Source organism: Osmerus eperlanus, chromosome 7, assembly GCF_963692335.1.
Source record: "Osmerus eperlanus chromosome 7, fOsmEpe2.1, whole genome shotgun sequence".
NCBI classification, from domain to species: Eukaryota; Metazoa; Chordata; class Actinopteri; order Osmeriformes; family Osmeridae; genus Osmerus; species Osmerus eperlanus.
The window spans coordinates 3173444-3200055 of record NC_085024.1 but is presented as its reverse complement, the minus strand read 5'-3'; the positions used below and the strand labels follow the sequence as shown (position 1 = coordinate 3200055).

General features: G+C 52.2%; 1 protein-coding gene across 1 annotated transcript in view; it reads right to left on the bottom strand.

The window, feature by feature from the left end:
- Positions 1 to 756: 756 nt before the first annotated feature.
- The window catches only part of LOC134023784 (activating signal cointegrator 1 complex subunit 3-like), a 65700-nt gene continuing 39844 nt past the window's right edge, over positions 757 to 26612 (bottom strand). Inside the window, exons 17-32 of the mRNA XM_062466146.1 lie at positions 26282 to 26448; positions 25699 to 25844; positions 24596 to 24716; positions 24349 to 24491; positions 17574 to 17711; positions 17074 to 17194; positions 15627 to 15759; positions 14848 to 14973; positions 10788 to 10899; positions 10337 to 10471; positions 8704 to 8928; positions 5571 to 5722; positions 4224 to 4380; positions 3389 to 3589; positions 2150 to 2325; positions 757 to 2046 (exon numbers count right to left, since the gene is read on the bottom strand). Coding sequence (XP_062322130.1) covers positions 1899 to 2046; positions 2150 to 2325; positions 3389 to 3589; positions 4224 to 4380; positions 5571 to 5722; positions 8704 to 8928; positions 10337 to 10471; positions 10788 to 10899; positions 14848 to 14973; positions 15627 to 15759; positions 17074 to 17194; positions 17574 to 17711; positions 24349 to 24491; positions 24596 to 24716; positions 25699 to 25844; positions 26282 to 26448 — 2401 coding nt within the window. The 3' untranslated portion in view covers positions 757 to 1898. The remainder of the gene's footprint in view (positions 2047 to 2149; positions 2326 to 3388; positions 3590 to 4223; positions 4381 to 5570; positions 5723 to 8703; positions 8929 to 10336; positions 10472 to 10787; positions 10900 to 14847; positions 14974 to 15626; positions 15760 to 17073; positions 17195 to 17573; positions 17712 to 24348; positions 24492 to 24595; positions 24717 to 25698; positions 25845 to 26281; positions 26449 to 26612) is intronic.

Here is a 26612-nt window from a genome sequence, read left to right as displayed (position 1 = left end):
TGTATAATGTAAGAACAATAGACCAATGTCCCTACAAAGCGTGAAGTCATACGGGCCACACAATCCGACAAACAAGGGTTGATATTCAACCCCAAGTTTAGTAGAAATGGCATGATGGCATTATTGCCTATAAATGTAGTGGTAGCCTACACAGGTAAGGACGGTGTTTTTACACTGGCTAGTCTCGGACGGAAAGGTGTTCCCGCACGGAGTTAGTAGTGAACAGGGGTCGGACGCTTCAGGAATCCCCAGCCTCTCTGGGGCTTCTTACGAGGACCGTGTCCTAACTTCTACTGGTCTAACTTCTACTGCGTTCTAAGTTCTACTGCGTTCTAAGTTCTACTGCGTTTTAAGTTCTTCTGCGTTCCAAGTTCTACTGCGTTCCAAGTTCTACTGCGTTCAAATTTCTACTGCGTTTTGAGTTCTATGTTCTGCTGCGTTCTGAGTTGTACTGCGTTCTAAGTTCTGCTGCGTTTCAAGTTTTAAAGCTCCAACTCTCGCAGCAGCTGTTGCCATGGGACTGTGGTTGAGGCCAGGAAGAGAGCGCCATGACATCCCCACGCCCCATGACATCACCACGCCCCCATCAAAGTGTACATCGTCTCAGGAAAGAACACTTCAGAAAGATGAACACTGGTCTATAATCACATGTTCTGCTGTTAAGCCTCAGGGGCATGAAAGGTCATGAACATATTACATTAACTATCCATGTGCTTTGTGGTTTCAGTCGGAGGAAAAGTTGAATAAAAGACAACGTTTCAATTCTCTTTTTTTATTTATTTGCTCAAATCAAAACGTATTTTCAAATCCATTATGTAGTCCAACAGAAAAGTTCAAAAAACGTGTGCACTCAAGAGGCTGACAGTATGTCTGTGTGGTTTCAAAATAAAAGCTCTTGCAGTACAGCCTACTCCCTTAATGAGGAACAAAAAAACAAACAAACAAAAGAAAGAAACGTTTATTGAGAAAAAAAAAATTCTCCACATGAACCAATCTTATTTGTGGTCGAGGAGAGGAGCAGATCTCTTTACGGAAGCCTCTTAGGTAATCCTATAGTAAACACAAAGGATTCTGGGTTGGGAGACGGGAGGCAGGGAGGAGGAGGGGAGGGGGTGTATATTTCACAAAACAGATGTGACAGCGTGGTGCTCCAGAGGGAGAGCATGTTTCACACACCTGCCCGGAACTCCACCTCAGCGCTTTGAATAAACGCCCGTCATCTTTTCCCCCCAGTGGACAAGGCGCTGCTTGGCCGCGCTCCAGTGGAGCAGCGGGCGCACTCCCTCTCTGCGTCTCCCTCTCCTCGCGTCGACAACGTCTCTATAAACATCCCAGCCCACTCCTCTCTGAATCAGCCCTAAACCAGCCAATCACCCGCCCCCGTTCCGTGGCTCTCTCTTCTCACCCTGTTAAGTGAAAGGAGCGGTGATCGCCAACTGTGGTGAGGACAGAATTAACGAGGGAAGGGTCAGGCCTGTTCCACCCGGCTCCTGGGGGAGCTGTCGTCCTGGTGGTTTACACTCCAGCCCTTGTGTAGCACACCCGTTACGTAACCAGGAGCTGTTCACAAGCTAGGGTTAGAGTTTAAACCTACAGGAGGGTCTCCCTCTTTCAGGGGACTGATTTGAAATGCTCTGGCTGTTCCAAGGCCCTGTTCCACAGCCCCTTCCCTGTCTCCACCCCCCCAGCCCGTATCCAATCACGTAGCTCCGTCTAAGCCCTAGTCACACCACCACCACACCCACATCATGCACTAGCCAATCACAGCATCGCCGCAGCTTCAGCGTCTCTCTAATCGGGGTTCTTCAAGAACGATCCTTTGCATCGCAATCTCTTCGGAGGAGTTGAGATTTGTGTTCCTTGATTGCGTCTGCTGCTGCTGGAGATGTTGTTGTTGTTTACTTGGAGGGCGTGTGGCCCCGGGCGTCGCTGACCTCCGTGTTGACCTGCGAGGCGATGCTGGCGGGGGTGACGTTGAGGTGGAGGTCGTACTGCTGGTCCAGGCCCAGGTAGCTGTCACTCATCAGGTATAGCGTGTAGATGCACCTGCACACACACACACACACACACGGCATGACAGTGTGTACACGGCATGACAGTGTGTGAGGTGTGGGGTCTGGGGGGGGGGGGGGGGGGGGTGTTCCCTTACTTCCCGGTGGTCTCCGGGGTGTAGAAGGCCAGGGAGACGGAGGTGTGGTTGCGGATGTAGCCCACGCGCTTGACGGCCAGCAGCACCTTGCGCTCCACCTCCCCCAGCACCAGGAACCAGCCCTCGTCCTTCAGCTTGGGGAACCTGGGGGCCTGGGCTCGGCTGTCCTGCCTCCTCTGGAGAGCACACACACGCACGCACGCACGGACGGACACACACATACATTTACATAAGGGTGACATATAAACCTGTATCTTTTACAATCCATTCTAATTGGTTCATTGCACATGTCTGTGTATGTGTGTATACATGTGCAATGTGTGTGTATGTGTGTACATGTGTGTATATATGTATAAGGTGTGTATTATCCCTCACCTTCTGCTGAACGGTGTTGATGTGTTTGTGTGTATAAGGTGTGTGTGAGCCTCTGCTCACACAGATGATTTACATTTACAGTTAGTCATTTAGCAGACGCTCTTATCCAGAGCGACTTACAGTAAGTACAGGGACATTCCCCCCGAAGCAAGTAGGGTGAAGTGCCTTGCCCAAGGACACAACGTCATTTTGCACGGCTGGGAATCGAACTGGCAACCTTCAGATTACTAGCCCGACTCCCTCACCGCTCAGCCATCTGACTCCCATACAAACACACACACACAAACATGATGTGTTTGTGTGTGTGTGTATAAGGTGTGTGTGTGTGTAAGGTGTGTGTGTGTGTAAGGTGTGTGTGAGCCTACCCTCTGCTGGGCGCTGTTGATGTGTTTGTGTATAAGGTGTGTGTGTGTAAGGTGTGTGTAAGGTGTGTGTGAGCCTACCCTCTGCCGGGCACTGTTGATGTGTTTGTGTGTGTGTGTGTATAAGGTGTGTGTGTGTAAGGTGTGTGTAAGGTGTGTGTGTGTAAGGTGTGTGTAAGGTGTGTGTAAGGTGTGTGTAAGGTGTGTGTGAGCCTACCCTCTGCCGGGCACTGTTGATGTGTTTGTGTGTGTGTGTGTATAAGGTGTGTGTGTGTAAGGTGTGTGTAAGGTGTGTGTGTGTGTAAGGTGTGTGTAAGGTGTGTGTAAGGTGTGTGTGAGCCTACCCTCTGCCGGGCACTGTTGATGTGTTTGTGTGTGTGTGTGTATAAGGTGTGTGTGTGTAAGGTGTGTGTAAGGTGTGTGTAAGGTGTGTGTAAGGTGTGTGTAAGGTGTGTGTGTGTAAGGTGTGTGTAAGGTGTGTGTAAGGTGTGTGTGAGCCTACCCTCTGCTGGGCACTGTTGATGCGTCTCAGGGACACCAGCAGGACGTACTCCTGGTCAGCATGGACGTCCAGCCAGCCGTCCCTGCGCCCGCTCCCCCGGGCAGGCAGGGGGCGCTGGCTCTGCCCGGGGCTGTCCTCCCACCAGCCCTGCACACCCAGGGACACCTCCACCACCGGCAGCTGGCTGAGGAACGCCCATGCCTGGGGGGGGAACACAGATGTAAGAGAGACACGGGTACAGGAAGACAATACAGGAGTTTAACTGACCCTGACTGAGTGTGTGTGTATGTGTCTAACTGTGTGTCTGACTGTGTGTGTCTGACAGTGTGTGTGTGTCTGACTTGTGTGAGTCAGAGTTGTGACAGCAAAAAAGACTGGCTGATTCACCCAGCAGTAGCTACTAATGAGAGGATTAGTCTTTCAGAGCCAATCAGAAGTGAACGCTGCAGCACATCTGATTATTTAATTAACGAGGCCGGACCACCATAGGGGGGGAACATGGGGGCGGGAGGGAGGGGGGCAGCGGGCATGCTGATTGGACAAGACCAGACACCCCGCTGTGGGCAGGGATGATGTCATTAGTGCTACAATTAGACCTTACGAGCAGGGGAGAGAGCAGGACCACACACACACACACACACACGACACGCACACACACACACACACTTCTCCAACCCCATTCCCCCACCCCCCAACACCAACCACACACAGTGACAGCGTAACGAGTGTGTTCTGTGCCTGGGCTAGAGCTGGTGTGTGTGAGTGTGTGTGTATTCTGTCAACCTTAAACCCGCCACGGATAGAACAAACAATCCCAACAAATCCATGCTGTTACCTGGGCAACCTGACTAGGCTGAAGCTCCTCCCCCAAGATGGCGGCGAAGGTGTTCTCCTTGCCCTGGCAGGCGGCCATGAGCTCAGGGAGGCTTTCGATTGGTCCGCTGTAGCCCGAGGCCCCGCCTCCACCCCGGCCCTTCCTGGTCCCCCACTTCCTGTGGAGAGCAAAGGGGGGGCAGGACCGGTCACATGACCGCGTGGTAGCAAATCCTGCCCACACTTCCTGCTGGCTGTCGCCACGGGAACCACCCCCCCCCTCCGTGTCTCTCTCTTTCCATTTTTATTGAGTTTGCAGAAAATTATTCTTCTCTGCAGGACGCAAGACTTCCAAATCCACCCGACACACACACAACAGATCCAGATTAACTCTGAACATCCTTTCTTTGTGTTTTTTGTGTGTGTGAGAGAGTTTGTATGACTATGTTCGTGTGTGTGATGTCAGTTTGGGTGTGCATGCATCCGTGTGCACTTGTGACAATTTGGATGTGTTTCTGAGTGTGTGTGAGATGGGTGTGTGTGTGTGAGAGAGATGGGTGTGTGTGTGTGTGTGTGTGAGATGGGTGTGTGTGTGTGTGTGTGAGAGATGGGTGTGTGTGAAAGATGGGTGTGGGTGTGTGTGTGTGTGTGTGTGTGTGTGAGAGATGGGTGTGTGTGAAAGATGGGTGTGGGTGTGTGTGTGTGTGTGTGTGTGTGAGATGGGTGTGTGTGAAAGATGGGTGTATGTGTGTTTGAGATGGGTGCGTGTGCTCTACATAAGGAAGGCTGGTGAGGGAGGAATCGTGTGTGTGTACCTGAACAGGCCCAGGTGTGTGTGTGTACCTGAACAGGGCCAGGTGTGTGTGTGTGTGTGTGTACCTGAACAGGCCCAGGTGTGTGTGTGTGTGTGTGTGTGTACCTGAACAGGCCCAGGTGTGTGTGTGTGTGTGTGTGTGTACCTGAACAGGCCCAGGTGTGTGTGTGTACCTGAACAGGGCCAGGTGTGTGTGTGTACCTGAACAGGCCCAGGTGTGTGTGTGTGTACCTGAACAGGCCCAGGTGTGTGTGTGTGTACCTGAACAGGCCCAGGTGTGTGTGTGTGTACCTGAACAGGCCCAGGTGTGTGTGTGTGTACCTGAACAGGCCCAGGTGTGTGTGTGTGTACCTGAACAGGCCCAGGTGTGTGTGTGTACCTGAACAGGCCCAGGTGTGTGTGTGTGTACCTGAACAGGCCCAGGTGTGTGTGTGTACCTGAACAGGCCCAGGTGTGTGTGTGTGTACCTGAACAGGCCCAGGTGTGTGTGTGTGTACCTGAACAGGCCCAGGTGTGTGTGTGTGTACCTGAACAGGCCCAGGTGTGTGTGTGTACCTGAACAGGCCCAGGTGTGTGTGCTCTACGTGGGGCAGGGTGGTGAGGGAGGAGTCGTGCAGCCAGCGTGCCTGCACCACCATCTGGACCAGGTTGCACACGCTCAGAGCCGTCACCAGCCAGCCCTCGTTAGCGGCTACGTCCAGCATGGCCTGTAGGGGGCGCAGGGAGGAGAGGGTCACACACATCACACACACAGTCTAGACACACACACTCCAGAAACACACACTACACCTGAAACACACACACACTCTAGAAACACACACTACACTAGAAACACACAATCTAGAACACACTTATACACACAAACAATGTTTTCCTTCCCGCTCATCTCAGTTTCTCCCATCCTCCTCTCTAGGTTACAGTTTGCCCAGCTCAGCTGAACTCTGACAAGCGTCCTCACTGTAGAAGTCTGAACTCAAACATCCTCACTGTAGAAGTCTGAACTCTGACAAACATCCTCACTGTAGAAGTCTGAACTCTGACAAACATCCTCACTGTAGAAGTCTGAACTCAAACATCCTCACTGTAGAAGTCTGAACTCAAACATCCTCACTGTAGAAGTCTGAACTCAAACATCCTCACTGTAGAAGTCTGAACTCTGACAAACATCCTCACTGTAGAAGTCTGAACTCTGACAAACATCCTCACTGTAGAAGTCATTTCCTGACAGTGACTAAGAAGGACCCTGAGAGTGAGGAGGGGGCCGGGACAAAGTTAATCAAAATGCTAATGCAGTACAAATTAAACTAGCGATTAACATTTCCCAGTAGCCACTCCGGCAAACTGATGTCAGAATGTGTGTGACTGGAGGCCGGGGTAGAGGCTGGGGCCGAAGGTGAGGATGGAGGCCAGGGTCAAGTGGAGGAGAAACCTGTCTGTGTGTGTGTGTCTGTGTGTGTGTGTCTGTGTGTGTGTGTCTGTCCACTCCACAGCAGGACTCTAGAAAAGTAACCACATGGATGTTCCATGCAAGATTACTGCCAGATACACAGCATGGATAATCACCTGCATGCACACACATGCACGCTCACACACACACGCACACACGCACACACACACACACACACACACACACACACACACACACACACACACACACACACACACACACACACACACAATGGCTAGCAGATCAAAAGGGGTGCCAGATCTCACTAACTGGCCCCTCACACTCACACACATGAAAACACACACGAAAACACACTCACAGACAGACACACCCCCCCTTCCTGCACCTATAAAGGCATGAACAATCGCTCACAGATAGAGGGGGTCCCTTGTGAAAAGCAAGGCATGAACAATCGCCAGCAGGCCAGATTCCCTGGCTAGTGTAAGCTGTGGAGGCCTGGTTGTTACGGCAACACATCAGCACATGGTTGTTTTTACAAGAAGCGCAGGGTGACCTGAGCTACAAATCATCTCCTCACCCCCCTCCCTCCTCCTCACCCTCACTGCACAGCAGTGTGTGACTGTGTGTTTGCATGTGTTCACATGTGTTTGTGTGTGTGAGTGAGTGTGCAATTGTGAGTGTGAGTGTGTTCATGGGCAGTCTGCTCTCTAGGTACAACTCAGTTTGTGTTTCTACAAAGGCAGTCTGTGTGTCTACAAAGGCAGTCTGTGTGTCTACAGGCAGTCTGTGTGTCTACCGGCAGTCTGTGTGTCTACAAAGGCAGTCTGTGTGTCTACAGGCAGTCTGTGTGTCTACAGGCAGTCTGTGTGTCTACAGGCAGTCTGTGTGTCTACAAAGGCAGTCTGTGTGTCTACAAAGAGAGTCTGTGTGTCTACAAAGGCAGTTTAAAACCCTCCAGTGTTTTTAATCTAAGACCAGCAACATTTACAATACTAACACCTAACTTCACATTCACCAGTACCTGGTCTGTCTGGCAGTCTAACTGTCTCTCTGCCTGCCTGCCTGTCTGTCTGCCTGTCTGCCTGTCTGCCTGCATGTCTACACACACCTCCACCCTCCATAAACACACACCTCCACCCTCCATACACACTCACCTCCACCCTCCATAAACACACACCTCCACCCTCCATACACACACACCTCCACACACACACACCTCCACCCTCCATAAACACACACCTCCACCCTCCATACACACACACCTCCACCCTCCATACACACACCTCCACCCTCCATACACACACACCTCCATACACACACACCTCCACCCTCCACACACACACCTCCACCCTCCATACACACACACCTCCATACACACACACCTCCACCCTCCATACACACACACCTCCACCCTCCATACACACACACCTCCACCCTCCATACACACACACCTCCACCCTCCATACACACTCACCTCCACCCTCCATACACACTCACCTCCACCCTTCACACACACTCACCTCCACCCTCCATACACACACACCTCCATACACACACACCTCCACCCTCCATACACACACACCTCCACCCTCCATACACACACACACCTCCACCCTTCACACACACACACCTCCACACACACACCTCCACCCTCCATACACACACCTCCATACACACTCACCTCCACCCTCCATACACACACACCTCCACCCTCCATACACACACACCTCCACCCTCCATACACACAAACCTCCACCCTCCATACACACACACCTCCACCCTCCATACACACTCACCTCCACCCTCCATACACACTCACCTCCACCCTCCATACACACACACCTCCACCCTCCACACACACTCACCTCCACCCTTCACACACACAAACCTCCACCCTCCATACACACACACCTCCACCCTCCATACACACTCACCTCCACCCTCCATACACACTCACCTCCACCCTTCACACACACAAACCTCCACCCTCCATAAACACACACCTCCACCCTCCATACACACACACCTTCACCCTCCATACACACTCACCTCCACCCTTCACACACACACACACCCACCCTCCATACACACACACCTCCATACACACACACCTCCACCCTCCATACACACACGCCTCCACCCTGCATACACACACCTCCATACACACAAACCTCCACCCTCCATACACACACTCCTCCACCCTCCATACACACACTCCTCCACCCTTCACACACACCTCCACCCTTCACACACACACGCACCTCCACCCCTCACACCCACCTGGCAGACGCGGATGGCGTTGTCCAGCACGGTCTTGGTGTCGGTGGCGTAGTCGCTGCAGGGAAGCGTGGCGTGGCTGCAGTGCGCCTGAAGCAGCAGGTGCGTCTTGGTGTGAGCGCTGTCGTAGGAGTGCGGCTTCACCTGCAGGGGGAGCCGCTGGGCCAGCTCACTGTTCAGCTGGTCCTCATTGTGCCTGACCGGCAGCTCCGCAAACTCCTCTGCATCCTGTCGGGGGGGGGGGGAGGGGGGGAGGGGGATGGGAGGGTAAAAGGGGGAGAGGGGAGGAAGACAGATTAGAGGGTAAGAGAGTTAAGAGAGAGAGAGAGAGAGAGAGGGGTTGAAAGGGAGCGAGAGTAAGGAAAGAGACATACAGAGAGAGAAAGACAGACAGGGAGAGAGAGAACGAGAGATCAAACGGTGAGACAGGAAGTGGTCAGCTATGTGATCCTGCTGCGGTTTCATCTTTTGTTTCCAGCATCTCTGTTAAAACAGCTGCACTCCCCTCTACCCCACCCCCACTCCCCTCCCCCCCCACTCCCCTCTACCCCACCCCCCCAGCAGACAGCCCTCTGACCAAGCAATCCGACCGCTGGCCACACCTGCTTGTAAAGCTACGACCACACCAAAGACTAGGATCTGCTGGGCTAAAGATCCTTCATCCAGGAAGGCCCAACCCCGGATGCTCCATAACAGGCCCTTCTCCTGGGAGAGGAACGGGCCGTCATACTGATGGAGGGGGGAGGGGGAGGAGAGGGGAGGGGGGGGAGGAGAGGGTCTGAGTTGGGGAGAGATGCGGGGGCACGCGCGTCTCTCTCTCTCACCCTCCCTCCCTCCCTCCAGACCGAGGCGTCTCCCTGATGTAGCTCTGTATCACCAGGGGAGGGGGGAGACGAGGAGGGGGAGGGGAGAGAGGGGAATATGAGGGGGGGGTGATCTCTGGATGATTGATCTCCCAGCAGTGTGGTGTCTGAATGCAGATGTGTTGGGGATAAAGACTAGACCAGAATATAGACCTCCAGTGAGTGAGTCTGTGTGTGAGTGTGTGAAGGAGAGGATGACGGGGTGTATCTCATTAGTGGACATGCAGTGGTAATCAGGGGAAATAGAGAGGGCAGGCCTGTGCTTTGTCCTCGACATGGTGTGTTTGTGTGTGAGAGAGATTGTGTGCGTGTGTGTGTGAGCTGGCGGGAACGGGGTCTTCAGTGACATATGATGTTACCGCCCACTCTGGGTCTTAATGATCCCACCAATCAGGAGAGCCGCGGGGTAATGACCTCACAGTGGGGGAGGGGCCACAGGCACGATAATGAGGCAGAGATAAAGAGGTGTTAACAGGAGAGAAGATGAGGTGTGTGTGTACACGTGTGTGTATCTGGATCTATATGTGCCCATGTGTGTGTATGTGTGTCTGCACGTGTCTGTGTGTGTGTCTGTACGTGTGTGTGTGTATGTGTCAGCATGTGCGTGTGTGGGTGTGAGTGTGTGTACGTGTCTGCAGGTGTGTGTGTGTGTGTGTGTGTGAGTGTGTGTATGTCTGCAGGTGTGTGTGTGCGTGTGTGTGTGTGAGTGCGTGTATGTCTGCAGGTGTGTGTGTGCGTGTGTGTGAGTGCGTGTGTGAGTGTGTAAGACTCACAGTGAGGACAGACAGAACCTCTGCAACAGTGAGCTCAGGCCTCAGCTGCTCTCTGAACATGCGGATGGTCTGGTGCTTCAGGTAGTAGTAGGAGGAGATACGGCCGTACGTCAGAGGCTGAATGCTGCACTCATCCTGGGTGAGGAGAGGAGGGGAGGGGAGGAGGGGAAGAGAGGAGGGGAGGAGGAGGAGGGGAAAGAGAGGAGGGGAGGAGGAGGAGGGGAGGAGGAGAGGAGGGGGAGTGGAGGAGGAGAGGAAGGGAGGAGGAGAGGAAGGGAGGAGGAGAGGAGGAGAGGAGGAGGGGAGGAGGGGAGGAGGGGGAGAGGAGGGGGCAGGGATGTGGATGATGAGGAGGAGAGGTTGGGGAGGAAAGGAGAGGATCAGAGATACAGTTTCTTCACTGGTGAACACAGTATCGCAGCTGAATAAGTATGCACACACACACACACACCTCCTGGATCTCCATGCAGGAGGAACACTCCAGGTCTCTCAGGCTCTTCTCCACCAGAGTAGACAGGTACTTGTTGATGGTCTCATGGCTGACGTCATCCAGGCTGTAGTAGCTAGAGACACACACACACACCCCAGAGTTAAATACAGTTCCAAACAATGGTTTAGACTGAGGCACCAGGGCAAAATCAACATGTATCCATGGTGATAACCAAGACGACCGCATCCCGTCATAGAAGGTCTCCCTAGACACCCCCTCACCCCCCATAAAGCAGGCAGGAGCAGGACAGGAGACCCAGGCGTCTGGGGCAGCCATGACGGGTTTAGGATGTGGAGAGTGATGACCCAGCGCAGTAAAGGTCCTGTCGGGGTGCTGCACACCCGGGACACACATACGCTTTTACTGCCCCGGGATTTAGTCCACACACACACACCCACACCAACATAACAGCACACACACATTCAAGCACATAGAGCATATAACAGTACAGCAGCAGATTCAGGATCAGGTGGTTCCAGCAGTATTTATGTGGTTGGGCTGAGAGAACGTATGTGTGTATACATACATGTACACACCCCAGCCTCTACTGCTGGTATACACCCCAGCCTCTACTGCTGGTATACACCACAGCCTCTACTGCTGGTATACACCCCAGCCTCTACTGCTGGTATACACCACAGCCTCTACTGCTGGTATACACCCCAGCCTCTACTGCTGGTATACACCACAGTCTCTACTGCTGGTATACACCCCAGCCTCTACTGCTGGTATACACCCCAGTCTCTACTGCTGGTATACACCCCAGCCTCTACTGCTGGTATACACCCCAGCCTCTATTGCTGGTATACACCCCAGCCTCTACTGCTGGTATACACCCCAGCCTCTACTGCTGGTATACACCCCAGTCTCTACTGCTGGTATACACCCCAGCCTCTACTGCTGGTATACACCCCAGCCTTTACTGCTGGTATACACCCCAGTCTCTACTGCTGGTATACACCCCAGCCTCTACTGCTGGTATACACCCCAGCCTCTACTGCTGGTGTGTGTATGTATGTATACACCCCAGCCTCTACTGCTGGTGTGTGTATGTATGTATACACCCCAGCCTCTACTGCTGGTGTGTGTATGTATGTATACACCCCAGCCTCTACTGCTGGTGTGTGTATGTTTGTACACACCCCAGCCTTTACTGCTGGTGTGTGTATGTTTGTATACACCCTAGCCTCTACTGCTGGTGTGTGTATGTTTGTATACACTCTAGCCTCTACTGCTGGTATACACCCCAGTCTCTACTGCTGGTATACACCCCAGCCTCTACTGCTGGTATACACCCCAGCCTCTACTGCTGGTGTGTGTATGTATGTATACACCCCAGCCTCTATTGCTGGTGTGTGTATGTTTGTACACACCCCAGCCTTTACTGCTGGTGTGTGTATGTTTGTATACACCCCAGCCTCTACTGCTGGTGTGTGTATGTATGTATACACCCCAGCCTCTACTGCTGGTGTGTGTATGTATGTATACACCCCAGCCTCTACTGCTGGTGTGTGTATGTATGTATACACCCCAGCCTCTACTGCTGGTGTATGTATGTATGTATGTATACACCCCAGCCTCTACTGCTGGTGTGTGTATGTATGTATACACCCCAGCCTCTACTGCTGATGTGTGTATGTATGTATACACCCCAGCCTCTACTGCTGGTCTACAAGAGAACAAGCTCACAGCTGCAAGATGAAGAAAGTCCAAATGGTTACCAGGTTTGGACAGTACTACCGGCCTGGTGTGTGTTGTGGTGTGTGTGTGTGTCAGGTTTGGACAGTACTGCCAGCCTGGTGTGTGTGTGTTGTGGTGCGTGTGTGTTGTGGTGTGTGTGTGTGTGTTGTGGTGCGTGTGTGTTGTGTTTTGGTGTGTGTGTGTGCCAGGTCTAAACAGTCCTGGCGATGCTTGCTGACACAACAGCGGACCACAAATGGCTTCCATGCTGCTCTGGGTAAGAGGTCCCACATGCCAGCATGGACACACACTGCCTCATTAGCTGGTAATGACTGATAACGTGTGTGTGTTGTGGTGTGTGTCTGGTGTGTCTGTTGTGATGGGAGTTTATCCCGTGCGATAAGTGTGCGTGCTATTGTGTGTGTTGTGATTTGTGTTGGGGTGGGGGGAGGGGGGATCCTGTATGCATGTGTGTGTCTGTGTTTGGTGTGTGTGTGTTTGGTGTGTGTGTGTGTGTTTGGTGTGTGTGTGTGTGTGTGTGAACAGGGGGAAAGGGTTCTGATCTGTGCTTTTATTTCGTGCTGGAGACAGAGAGAGAAGGGAGAAGGATTGAAACAGAAAGAGAGAGAGAGGAAATAAGGAGAGAAAGAGAGCGATAGAGAGAGCTACATAGAGCGAAAGAAAAGAGAGAGAGAGAGAGCTACACAGTGAAAGAATACCAGTCATTTAGCAAGTGCAGACTTGTTAATGACATTCATTTTATAGTCTCCTGCATAAACTATGTAAACACTCCAGCACTCACATTACCTAAAGGAATACATCAGGAATAAATCTCTCTATAAATGATAATTCATCTGTTAGCAGGGAATGAGAGGGGGGAGGGAGGTGTGGGGAAGGTGGGAGGTGTGGGGAGTTTGGGGGGGGGGGTGATGTGTGTAGGGGGGAGGTGGTGACGGAGGGGTGGGGAGGACGGAGGCATGAGGGGTTAGGATGAGTCAGTGAGAGAAGAATTTGCTAGAAGGATCAGTTTGTGGGAGCAGCGTCCATCTTTAATGTGTTTCATGTTTGTCAGTCAGTCTCATCCCTCCACATGTCAACAACACGAGATGCCTGTCCCTGGAAAACACTGTGTTCATCACAGACACCATTTCACAGCTCTTTACAGGGGGGGGGGTTATGTGTGTCTGTTGAGGCTGACTGATTGAGCCATTAGAGGCATGACAATCCGGCTCATGATGGTGCTGAGAACCATAGTTTGCCTCTACGGCTCTGATACCCACAGTACTGAGCTCTGTGTGTGTTCTGGTGTGCTTGTGTGTGTGTGTTCTGGTGTGCATGTGCCTGTGTGTGTTCTGGTGTGCGTGTGTGAGTTCTGGTGTGCATGTGCCTGTGTGTGTTCTGGTGTGCGTGTGTGAGTTCTGGTGTGCATGTGCCTGTGTGTGTTCTGGTGTGCTTGTGTGTGTGAGTTCTGGTGTGCATGTGCTTGTGTATGTTTGTGTGCGCGTTTTTATATGTGTGCTTCTGTGTGCATGTTTGTGTGTGTGTTTGTGAGGCTGTTACATGATAATTGTGTGTGTGTGTGTGTGGTGGTGTTTACAGGACACATGAGCAGGACCACATGTAAACCTCCCCCCCCCCCCCACACACACTCCCCGCCCTCACCCTGAGCCCCCCCCCCCCACAGCTACAGGCATCTTTACACCTGCCTCTAACCTGCATGCAGTGTGTGTGTGTGTCTGTCTTCATGTGCGGGTGGATAGTGCGTGTTTCTGTAGGTATATGTGTGTGTGTGTGTGTGTGTGTGTTTGTAGACAGTATGTGTGGTTTTGTGGATAGTGTGTGTATCTGTACATGTGTGTACACATGTTTACCTGTGCAATGTGTATGTGTACACAGTTGTGTGTGTGTCTGCATCTGTACACGTGTGTATCCGTACAATGTGTGTGTGTGTGTTGCTTGGCCAGAGAGAGGCCTGAATGGTAAATGCGGCCTGACAGCCGTATAAATGCCAGCAGTCTGGAATGTTCTGGAATGTTCAGCCTCTACGCATAGCAGATGTCTCCAGCATGCTGTTCACATCCAGCCAGACCAGGGAAGACTAAAGTGTGTGTGTGACAGAGAGATATAGGGAGAGAAAGAGGAAGGAAGGAAGAGAGAGAGAGAAAGGCGGAGACTGAGACAAACAGACACATAATGAGTGTGTGAGAGTGTCTCTGTGTGTGTGTGGGTACATATGTCTCCGTGCTGACGGTGTGTTTAAGCTGTCATCCCTCCCCCAGCCAGAGGGGGCGCTGTGTGTGTGGAGCCCCATGAGAGCGCCCTCCTAGAGCCAGGCTCTGACCTGGGGTTCATCACCAGCCTGCGGAAGAAGTAGGTCCACGTCAGGTAGTCCATGGCGTCCTGCTTGGAGGTGATGGTGCCCGCCGCGATCTCAGCATTCAGGTGGTCCGACAGCACGTCCAGGAGACTGGGGGGGCACACAGGCACACACACAGGCACACACACACACACAGGCACACAGGCACACACACACACACACACAGACAAACACACGCAGACACATGCACATATGCAGACACACACATATTTACATACTCAATGACAGCAGAGCACTGCAGAATCTCCAGCAGATGTAATTATGCCTGTCAGTAAGTCTAGTGATCTGGTAGGTCAGTCTAGTGATCTGGTAGGTCAGTCTAGAGATCTGGTAGGTCTGGTAGGTTAGATTAGAGATCTGGTAGGTCAGTCTAGTGATCAGGTAGGTCTGGTAGGTCAGTCTAGAGATCTGGTAGGTCAGTCTAGAGATCTGGTAGGTCAGTCTAGAGATCTGGTAGGTCAGTCTAGTGATCAGGTAGATCTGGTAGGTCAGTCTAGTGATCTGGTAGGTCAGTCTAGTGATCTGGTAGGTCTGGTAGGTCAGTTTAGAGTTCTGGTAGGTCAGTCTAGTGATCTGGTAGGTCAGTGTAAAGATCTGGTAGGTCAGTCTAGTGATCTGGTAGTTAAGTCTAGAGATCTGGTAGGTCAGTGTAGAGATCTGGTAGGTCAGTCTAGTGATCTAGTAGTTAAGTCTAGAGATCTGGTAGGTCTGGTAGGTCAGTGTGGAGATGATTGGCGTCTCACCTGGACTCCACAGGGAAGGGCTCGTAGAGGAACTTCTTGTAGAAGTCCTTCTTGATGTCGTGGACCAGGATGACGGCCTTGCCCTGGTCGTCAAACTGAGGCCGCCCGGCACGTCCCATCATCTGGAGCACGTCTGCAGGACGTCAACAGGGAGGTGATGTCAGCAGGGATGTGATGTCAGCAGGGAGGTGATGTCAGCAGGGAGGTGATGTCAGCATGGAGGTGATGACAGCATGGAGGTGATGTCAGCAGGGAGGTGATGACAGCACGGAGGTGATGTCAGCATGGAGGTGATGTCAGCACGGAGGTGATGTCAGCATGGAGGTGATGTCAGCATGGAGGTGATGTCAGCATGGAGGTGATGTCAGCATGGAGGTGATGACAGCATGGAGGTGATGTCAGCAGGGAGGTGATGACAGCATGGAGGTGATGTCAGCAGGGAGGTGATGTCAGCAGGGAGGTGATGTCAGCAGGGAGGTGATGTCAGCATGGAGGTGATGACAGCATGGAGGTGATGTCAGCAGGGAGGTGATGTCAGCACGGAGGTGATGTCAGCATGGAGGTGATGTCAGCATGGAGGTGATGTCAGCATGGAGGTGATGTCAGCATGGAGGTGATGACAGCATGGAGGTGATGTCAGCAGGGAGGTGATGACAGCATGGAGGTGATGTCAGCAGGGAGGTGATGTCAGCAGGGAGGTGATGTCAGCAGGGAGGTGATGTCAGCAGGGAGGTGATGACAGCATGGAGGTGATGTCAGCAGGGAGGTGATGACAGCATGGAGGTGATGTCAGCAGGGAGGTGATGTCAGCATGGAGGTGATGTCAGCAGGGAGGTGATGTCAGCAGGGAGGTGATGTCAGCATGGATGTGATGTCAGCAGGGAGGTGATGTCAGCAGGGAGGTGATGTCAGCATGGAGGTGATGTCAGCATGGAGGTGATGTCAGCATGGAGGTGATGACAGCATGGAGGTGATGTCAGCAGGGAGGTGATGTCAGCATGGAGGTGATGTCAGCAGGGAGGTGATGTCAGCAGGGAGGTGATGTCAGCATGGAGGTGATGTCAGCATGGAGGTGATGTCAGCATGGAGGTGATGTCAGCATGGAGGTGATGTCAGCAGGGAGGTGATGTCAGCAGGGAGGTGATGTCAGCATGGAGGTGATGACAGCATGGAGGTGATGTCAGCATGGAGGTGATGTCAGCAGGGAGGTGATGTCAGCATGGAGGTGATGTCAGCATGGAGGTGATGTCAGCAGGGAGGTGATGTCAGCATGGAGGTGATGTCAGCATGGAGGTGATGTCAGCATGGAGATGTCAGCATGGAAGTGACCTCACAGGGACCCCAGCAGCAGGCGAACACACACACACACACACACACACCTCCCCCCCCCCCCACACACACCCACACTCACTACTCCACATGAGGTAGGCCCCACCCCCTACTCTACCTGTGATTGGGTAGTCCACGTAACGTCGGGTCTTTCCATCAAAGTACTCCGTTCCCTTGACGATGACCAGGTGGGCGGGGAAGTTGACCCCCCAGGCCAGAGTGCTAGTGGCGATCAGCACCTGGGGGTAGTCGTGGTAACGGTTACAAGGTTACAATGACATAACAGTTCATGTGAGCGACAGTACTGACAGAGATGATTCACAGTACCTCTACTACTATCCAGCTTAGTATGGCAGACAATGATTTAGCATGTCACGATACATAGTATGTCTAAAGCAGTATGCCGAAAGTACCAGGATGTCCTCCTACACCTGGTATCTTTTAGCAACATCTGAGCCAGCAGATTCTGGCTATTCTTACCCCCAACACCAGACCGATACGAACCAGTCTGCGCCAGCCCACCGCGCAGTCACCAGACGCAGCGGTGTGTCTGAGCTGGGTTTCCGGTACCTTCTGGAAGGGAAGGAGCGGCGGGGGCGGAAGGTTCCGGGCTCGTACCTGGATCTTGCAGTTGACAAACAGCTCCTCCACCGTCCTGCGGTCCCGCTCGTGCAGCCCGGCGTGGTGCATGCCGATGCCGAACGCCAGCGTCAGCTTCAGGTTGGTGTCTCTCACGGTGCCGATGATGTCATCGCTCTGCGGACACAGCCCGACCACGGGAGAGGGGGCGGGGTTAGCGGCCAATCATGTGGCAGTGCTTCACCTCTACCCCATCCTCCACACACACACACACGCACGCACACACACACACACGCTGGCGAGGGTTCAGGGAGGGTACTGTCGGAACTCTCTCCGCGGCCTCACAGCTTTTAACACCGTGGCAACGGTGGGAGGGGGGGAGGGAAAAGTCATTGCCTCTCACGGTCGGTAAACGAAAAGACAGACAGCATCAGAAAGAGGAATATGAAAGGAAGAAAGAGATAAGAGAGAAGGAAAGAAAGAAAGAGCAGAGGGGAAGAAAAGAGAGAGAGGGGAGGGGATGAAGATAGAGATGTAACCTCAGCAGCAGAAGTGATAGAGCAGTCGGGGGGGTGGAGGGGTAGAGGATCCCTGCTGGGAGCTGGGCAGCGAGAGAGAGACAGAGAGAGACAGAGACATAGAAAGAGAGAGAGAGAGAGAGAGAGAGAGGGAGGGAGGGGGAGAGAGAGAGGGAGGGAGAGACATAGAGACATAGACAGAGAGAGAGAGAGAGAGAGAGAGAGAGAGAGAGAGAGAGAGAGAGAGAGAGAGAGAGAGAGAGAGAGAGAGAGAGAGAGAGAGAGAGAGAGAGAGAGAGAGAGAGAGAGAGAGAGAGAGAGAGAGAGAGAGAGAGAGAGAGAGAGAGAGAGAGAGAGAGAGAGAGAGGGATAGGGAGGGAGAGGGAGGGAGAGGGAGAGAGACATAGAGAGACATAGAGAGATAGATGTATAGAGAAGCCAGAACCCCTGCTGTGAGCGAGGCAGTTAGCAGCAGCCTCCTGTCACTCACACAGCGGGGCTTCCAGCTGCTACACGCCCCAGCTCACGGGAACAGCAGGGAGCAGCATATATCACTGGAACACACACACACAGAGGAACACGCATGCAGACACACACACACACACACAGAGAGGAACACGCATGCAGAAACACACAACAGGAACACACACACAGATGTTAAGACAAACAGCACATCCTTGGAACCACGGAGCGTAACCCAGACTGAGGCAGACCCAGAACAGGCAGGCAGGTGTCTCTCTGTGTGTCGGTGTGTTCCTGGATCTGTACGTGTGGTGTGTTTGTAAGTGTGTGTGGTGAGTCTGTGTGTCTAGGAATGGATGTGTGGTGTGTGTTGTGGTGAATGTATTGTGGTGTGTGTATCTGTGTGAGGTGAATGTGTGTGTGTGTGTGGTGTGGTGTGTGTGAGGTGAAAGTGTGTGTGTGTGTGTGGTGTGGTGTGTTTGAGGTGAAAGTGTGCGTGTGTGTGGTGTGGTGTGTGTGAGGTGAAAGTGTGTGTGAGGTGAAAGTGTGTGTGAGTGTGTGGTGTGTGTGAGGTGAAAGTGTGTGTGAGGTGAAAGTGTGTGTGAGTGTGTGGTGTGTGTGAGGTGAAAGTGTGTGTGAGTGTGTGGTGTGTGTGAGGTGAAAGTGTGTGTGAGAGTGTGTGTGAGGTGAAAGTGTGTGTGAGTGTGTGGTGTGGTGTGTGTGAGGTGAAAGTGTGTGTGAGTGTCTGGTGTGGTGTGTGTGAGGTGAAAGTGTGTGTGAGTGTGTGGTGTGTGTGAGGTGAAAGTGTGTGTGAGGTGAAAGTGTGTGTGAGGTGAAAGTGTGTGTGAGTGTGTGGTGTGGTGTGTGTGAGGTGAAAGTGTGTGTGAGGTGAAAGTGTGTGGTGTGTGTGAGGTGAAAGTGTGTGTGAGGTGAAAGTGTGTGTGAGTGTGTGGTGTGTGTGAGGTGAAAGTGTGTGTGAGTGTGTGTGAGGTGAAAGTGTGTGTGAGTGTGTGGTGTGGTGTGTGTGAGGTGAAAGTGTGTGTGAGTGTCTGGTATGGTGTGTGTGAGGTGAAAGTGTGTGTGAGTGTGTGGTGTGGTGTGTGTGTGGTGTGTGTGAGGTGAAAGTGTGTGGTGTGGTGTGTGTGTGGTGTGTGTGAGGTGAAAGTGTGTGTGAGTGTGTGGTGTGGTGTGTGTGAGGTGAAAGTGTGTGTGAGTGTGTGGTGTGTGTGAGGTGAAAGTGTGTGTGGTGTGTGTGAGGTGAAAGTGTGTGTGAGGTGAAAGTGTGTGTGAGGTGAAAGTGTGTGTGAGTGTGTGGTGTGGTGTGTGTGAGGTGAAAGTGTGTGTGAGTGTCTGGTATGGTGTGTGTGAGGTGAAAGTGTGTGTGAGTGTGTGGTGTGGTGTGTGTGTGGTGTGTGTGAGGTGAAAGTGTGTGGTGTGGTGTGTGTGTGGTGTGTGTGAGGTGAAAGTGTGTGTGAGTGTGTGGTGTGGTGTGTGTGAGGTGAAAGTGTGTGTGAGTGTGTGGTGTGGTGTGTGTGTGGTGTGTGTGAGGTGAAAGTGTGTGTGAGTGTGTGGTGTGTGTGTGGTGTGTGTGAGGTGAAAGTGTGTGTGAGTGTGTGGTGTGGTGTGTGTGTGGTGTGTGTGAGTGTGTGGTGTGTGTGAGTGTGTGGTGTGTGTGAGGTGAAAGTGTGTGTGAGGTGAAAGTGTGTGTGAGGTGAAAGTGTGTGTGAGTGTGTGGTGTGGTGTGTGTGAGGTGAAAGTGTGTGTGGTATGGTGTGTGTGAGGTGAAAGTGTGTGTGAGTGTGTGGTGTGTGTGTGGTGTGTGTGAGGTGAAAGTGTGTGGTGTGTGTGTGGTGTGTGTGAGGTGAAAGTGTGTGTGAGTGTGTGGTGTGGTGTGTGTGAGGTGAAAGTGTGTGTGAGTGTGTGGTGTGGTGTGTGTGTGGTGTGTGTGAGGTGAAAGTGTGTGTGAGTGTGTGGTGTGGTGTGTGTGTGGTGTGTGTGAGGTGAAAGTGTGTGTGAGTGTGTGGTGTGGTGTGTGTGTGGTGTGTGTGAGGTGAAAGTGTGTGTGATTGTGTGGTGTGGTGTGTGTGAGGTGAAAGTGTGTGTGAGTGTGTGGTGTGGTGTGTGTGTGGTGTGTGTGAGGTGAAAGTGTGTGTGAGTGTGTGTCTCAGTAAGACGGGCATCATAAAATATATTTGATGCGGCTGGTGGCCTCTCACACTGTGTCAGCTAGAGGCACAGAGAGCTGACATCAAACACTCATAAAACACCTCTATCCGTCACACACACACACACACAGACACCAGGATAACTGGACATTAATATATGTGGCAGAACAATTTTCAATAAATAGATTCACTTGATACATTTCCTCTTACAAGTACAGATTGTGTGTGCGTGTATGTGTGTGTGTGTGTCTACACATGTGCATTTGTGTCTCTGTGTGTGTGTCTCTGCATGTGTATCTGTATGTATGTGTGTGCGTGTGTGTAATTACTGAGCCATGCTATAGCTGAGCCCTAGGTAACAGTGTTGTAATAATATTAGCATACTTGTGAAATCCAAATCCAGAAGGCCCGCGTGTTCACATCTTGAACTAATCCTCAGCTATGCTGAGACAATATAATGGGAGATGACACAGGCTTTTCTGGCAGAAGTTGGTTTGAATTCCCTCTGTAATTACACTAAACCCAGCGCTTAGGAGGGGACCAGGGATCTTAGGACTATCTAGACAAAGGAATAAGCAAGAGAGGGAGGAGGGAGAGAGGAGGAGTGGAGGGAGAGAGAGAGATAGGAGGCGTGGAGGGAGAGAGAGGAGGGAGAGAAAGAAAGAGAGGAGAGGAGGAAGAGAGGAGGAGTGGAGGGAGAGAGAGGAGTGGATGGAGAGAGAGGAGGGAGAGAGAGAAAGAGAGGAGAGGAGGAAGAGAGAGGAGTGGAGGGAGAGAGAGGAGGAGTGGAGGGAGAGGAGAGGTAGGAAGGGAGAAAGAGGGGAAGGAGAGGAAGGGAGGGAAGAGAGAGGTAGGAAGAGAGAGGAGAGGAGGGGAAGGAAAGAGAAGGGGAGGGGAGACAGAGGACAGGAGAGGTCTGGAGTCAGACGAGAGATGATGGAGAGGAAGATGAGATGATAAACAGGAAGCAGAGCGAGGGAGGAACGGAGAGAGACTAAATAGAATCAACAATGCTACAGGCCACAACACCATAGCGACCATCACCATGGGTTACTGTGCGGAGGCAGTGGTGTGTTGTCAAGGTGTTGTAGTACGTTTGTGTTACAGTAGTGTTGAGGTATAGCAGTCTTGTGATTGTGGTCGTGTTGTGGTTGTGTTGCCGTGGTGATGTGTTGTGGATGTGTTGCCATGGTGATGTGCTGCAGTCGTATTGTGGTCATGTTGTAGACATGTTGTGGTCATGTTGTAGACGTGTTGTGGTCATGTTGTTGACGTGTTTGGTCATGTTCAGGGCTCGACAATAACGATGGCCCGATGGCCCGGGGCCAGTAAAAAGTAAAGTTGGGACAGTTAAACTAGCAACTCACTGGCCCGATCGGGCCACTGCAAATTATTGATTGAAAATAAAAATTAGCATTGTAAAAGTTAAAATCCTTCATGTTTTGCTATCTGCTAAATGCATAAATAACTTTGCAGCTCGTGGGGCGCACAGTTGGCAAGGCAAGAGTTGAGTAGTGAGTGACGAATGGTTTGTCAAATTGTAATTCTCTAATCTCGATAAATTTTTAACAACTGGCGCGAGACTGGCGCGAGACAATAAAGTGACGATGGCAGCAAAGTAGAGCTACGAGCTCAAACGGAAGCAACTTTTTTTTATGGAACTAAGATGCACTGTGTCGTCTGTCGTATGTCGTATGAAGCGGACAAAAGTAGATCTTTTTACACAGGCACCGACAGTTTTCGAAAACAACCCCTGACCAGCCATGCTAGCAGACAGCACCTGGTTTGCGTGACAGCTAAGCGGATGGTTGACAATCCATCTTCCAGGCCATTGACCATGCTGGTCAGGAATTTAAATATAGATGCCCATCGTGTTATTGCACGACTTATAACAACGGCATACCACGTAATTAAGACGGGCCAGCCGTTCGCCTCGTTCCTCCAGGCTATTGAACTGGAATGGTGTCGACTTGGGTACTTAGTATCATACTGATGAAATGCTATGGAAGCTTTTATATATTAGCATGGAGGGACCAGAGGTTTCAGTTTCTGCCAGAGTTGTGCAGAGATGGCTGTCAGCGGGGAAGAGAGCACGTCATGTTTGAGGTTAAAAGTCAATTGTTTTGCTATTACCTTTTTATTTTTTATCACTAGAAATGTGATTTCATTTTTGTTCTTTTTATATCCAGGATGTGTTTAATAAATGGTTGAACATGTTAACAGAATAACACAACTTAAAAGTCTTTGGTTTTGTTGTAACAATGATACATTACAACTTTTGGAGGGGGGGGGGCAGTAAAAATTGTCTTGGGGCCAGTAAGTTTCAAACCCACTGGCCCGGTGGGGCCAGTGCCAAAAAATGTTAATGTTGAGCCCTGATGTTGTAGACGTGTTGTGGTCACGTTGTGGTCGTGTTGTGGTCACGTTGTAGACGTGTTGTGGTCACGTTGTAGACGTGTTGTGGTCACGTTGTAGACGTGTTGTGGTCACGTTGTAGACGTGTTGTGGTCACGTTGTAGACGTGTTGTGGTCACGTTGTGGTCGTGTTGTGGGTCACGTTGTAGACGTGTTGTGGTCACGTTGTAGACGTGTTGTGGTCACGTTGTAGACGTGTTGTGGGTCACGTTGTAGACGTGTTGTGGTCACGTTGTAGACGTGTTGTGGTCACGTTGTAGACGTGTTGTGGTCACGTTGTGGTCGTGTTGTGGGTCACGTTGTAGACGTGTTGTGGTCACGTTGTAGACGTGTTGTGGTCACGTTGTAGACGTGTTGTGGGTCACGTTGTAGACGTGTTGTGGTCACGTTGTAGACGTGTTGTGGTCACGTTGTAGACGTGTTGTGGTCACGTTGTAGACGTGTTGTGGGTCACGTTGTAGACGTGTTGTGGGTCACGTTGTAGACGTGTTGTGGTCACGTTGTAGACGTGTTGTGGTCACGTTGTAGACGTGTTGTGGGTCACGTTGTAGACGTGTTGTGGTCACGTTGTAGACGTGTTGTGGTCACGTTGTAGACGTGTTGTGGTCACGTTGTAGACGTGTTGTGGTCACGTTGTAGACGTGTTGTGGTCACGTTGTAGACGTGTTGTGGTCACGTTGTGGTCGTGTTGTGGGTCACGTTGTAGACGTGTTGTGGTCACGTTGTAGACGTGTTGTGGTCACGTTGTAGACGTGTTGTGGGTCACGTTGTAGACGTGTTGTGGTCACGTTGTAGACGTGTTGTGGTCACGTTGTAGACGTGTTGTGGTCACGTTGTAGACGTGTTGTGGGTCACGTTGTAGACGTGTTGTGGGTCACGTTGTAGACGTGTTGTGGTCACGTTGTAGACGTGTTGTGGTCACGTTGTAGACGTGTTGTGGGTCACGTTGTAGACGTGTTGTGGTCACGTTGTAGACGTGTTGTGGTCACGTTGTAGACGTGTTGTGGTCACGTTGTAGACGTGTTGTGGGTCACGTTGTAGACGTGTTGTGGTCACGTTGTGGTCGTGTTGTGGTCACGTTGTAGACGTGTTGTGGTCACGTTGTAGACGTGTTGTGGTCACGTTGTGGTCGTGTTGTGGTCACGTTGTAGACGTGTTGTGGTCACGTTGTAGACGTGTTGTGGTCACGTTGTAGACGTGTTGTGGTCACGTTGAGATCATGTTGTTGGTGTGGTTGGTGTGGTGTTGCGGTACCTCTCTCTCGTCCTGGTGCAGCCACTGCTTGGGGTCGTCCTCGGTGGCCAGGAACGCTATGAGGTCCAGAGCCGTCAGACGCGTCTGTCGCCGTGACGACACGAAGATGAGGACGGGCTTGGCTGGGGAGTGGCTGCGGATGGCTGGGAGGAGGAGGAGGATGGTGAGGTGAGACTGTCTGTGTATGTGTCTGAGTGCTTACACATATGTGTGTGTGTGTGTGTGTTTGAGTGTGTGTGAGTCCTACCCTGGAACACAGGCTTGTTCATGCTAGCCATGCGAGGACAGTAGTGCTGCCCTGGGAAGCCATGGATGTGAACCTCCAGAGGGACAGGACGCACTGAAGGACGGAAGTTAAACAGTCCCACCTGGATCAGGGAGAGAGAGGCAGGGAGGGAGGAGAATGAGAGAGAGAGAGCAATTTTAAGAGAGGCCGAGAGAGAGAGAGATAAGGGAGGCAGAAACACACACACACACATACAGCCAGGCCCCAGAGCCTGGGCCTGGGGTACCCTCCTCCCCAGGGCTGGGGAGCTGTTTGCTGCCTGGGTGCGTGTGTACACATATCTAGAGGCCTGGATAATGGATTGGCCGCCAGGCGCAGGCGTTTGGTCGGCGGGGCAGATTTATGGACGGACAATCTGTCTGCCAGAGACAGAACGCTCGCAACTGTGACGTTCACACATGCAAACCCCCTCCCTCCTCTCCCCCCCACGGTGGAGTAACCTGTTAAGGAGGGAGGGGGGAGAGGAGGGGGGGGAGGGCAGGAGAGGGAGGAGGGAGGGGGGGGGAGAGGGAGGGCCGAGCAGAGAGAGAGAGGGCCGGGCAGACAGGCTCCTAAACCATCACTCTCAAAGCAGACTTCCACATAACGTTGTTCTCTTAATCAAATGTCTCCGGTCAACGCAATTTATCACCAACGATGTGTCACTGAAACTGTGGTGCATCTTAACATTTGAATTCAAATGAGCATCGAGAGATTTACATGACCCACAGACTGATGTAACCAGTGTAAAATGATGTGAAAGTCTTTTCCAGACTACATAGTGTCTCTAGAGACTATCTATAGTAGTGTACCTCTATGAGTATAGATGTGTGTCTCTATGAGGGTATCTGTGTAGTTTGAGGAGAGAGGGAGGAAAGGGGGAGAGAGGGGGGGATGGCGGGGAGGAGAGAGGGGGGATGGAGGGGAGGGGAAGGGAGGTGGAGGGAAGGCAAAAGGAAGGGGGGGAGGCGAGGGGGAGAGTGGAGGGGGAGGGTGGGTGGGTGGGTGGAGGGGGTCAAGGGGAGAGGGAATCTTAGTAGTTCCAGCCCAGGGTGGTAAGAGGCCTGGTGTCATGGAAACCCCACCTGTCCGATCCCGAGCCAGTCGGCCAGGTCGCGTGCGTTGGCCAGCGCGGTGGACAGCCCCACCACGCGCACCCTTCTGGAGGTGTGGGACGAGATGAAGTTGGTCCTGGAGACGATCACCTCCAGAACCGGCCCTCGGTCCTCCCCTGCGGACACAACATGGTACAGTCCACAGTTAGGAGACAACATGGTACAGTCCAGTCAGTAGATGGTACAGTCCACAGTTAGGAGACAACATGGTACAGTCCAGTCAGTTGATGGTACAGTCCAGTTAGGACACAACATGGTACAGTCCAGTCAGTAGATGATACAGTCCACAGTTAGGAGACAAGATGGTACAGTCCAGTCAGTAGATGGTACAGTCCAGGCAGTAGATGGTACAGTCCAGTCAGTACATGGTACAGTCCAGGCAGTAGATGGTACAGGCCATTCAGTACATGGTACAGTCCAGTCAGTACATGGTACAGTTCAGGCAGTAGATGGTACAGGCCATTCAGTACATGGTACAGTCCAGTCAGTACATGGTACAGTTTAGGCAGTAGATGGTACAGTCCAGTCAGTAGAAAGTCCAGTGCGATCGTACCGAGCAGGTGGATCTCGTCGATGATGAGGATGGCGACCTTCTGGACGTAGCTGCGGTTCTGCCAGCTGCGGCTCACTCCGTCCCACTTCTCTGGCGTTGTGACGATGAGGTCGGCCTGGGCGATGGCTCGCATGTCTGGGGTCACATCACCCGTCAGCTCCACCACCCTGGAGGAGGGAGGGAGGGGAGAGGGGGAGGAGGGAGGGAGGGGGAGAGAGAGAGGGAGGAGGGAGGGGGAGAGAGAGGAGAGAGGGAGGAGGAGATAGAGGAGAGAGAGGGGAGAGGGAGGGGAGGGGAAAGGGAGGAGAGGGAAGAGAGGGAGAGAGAGAGA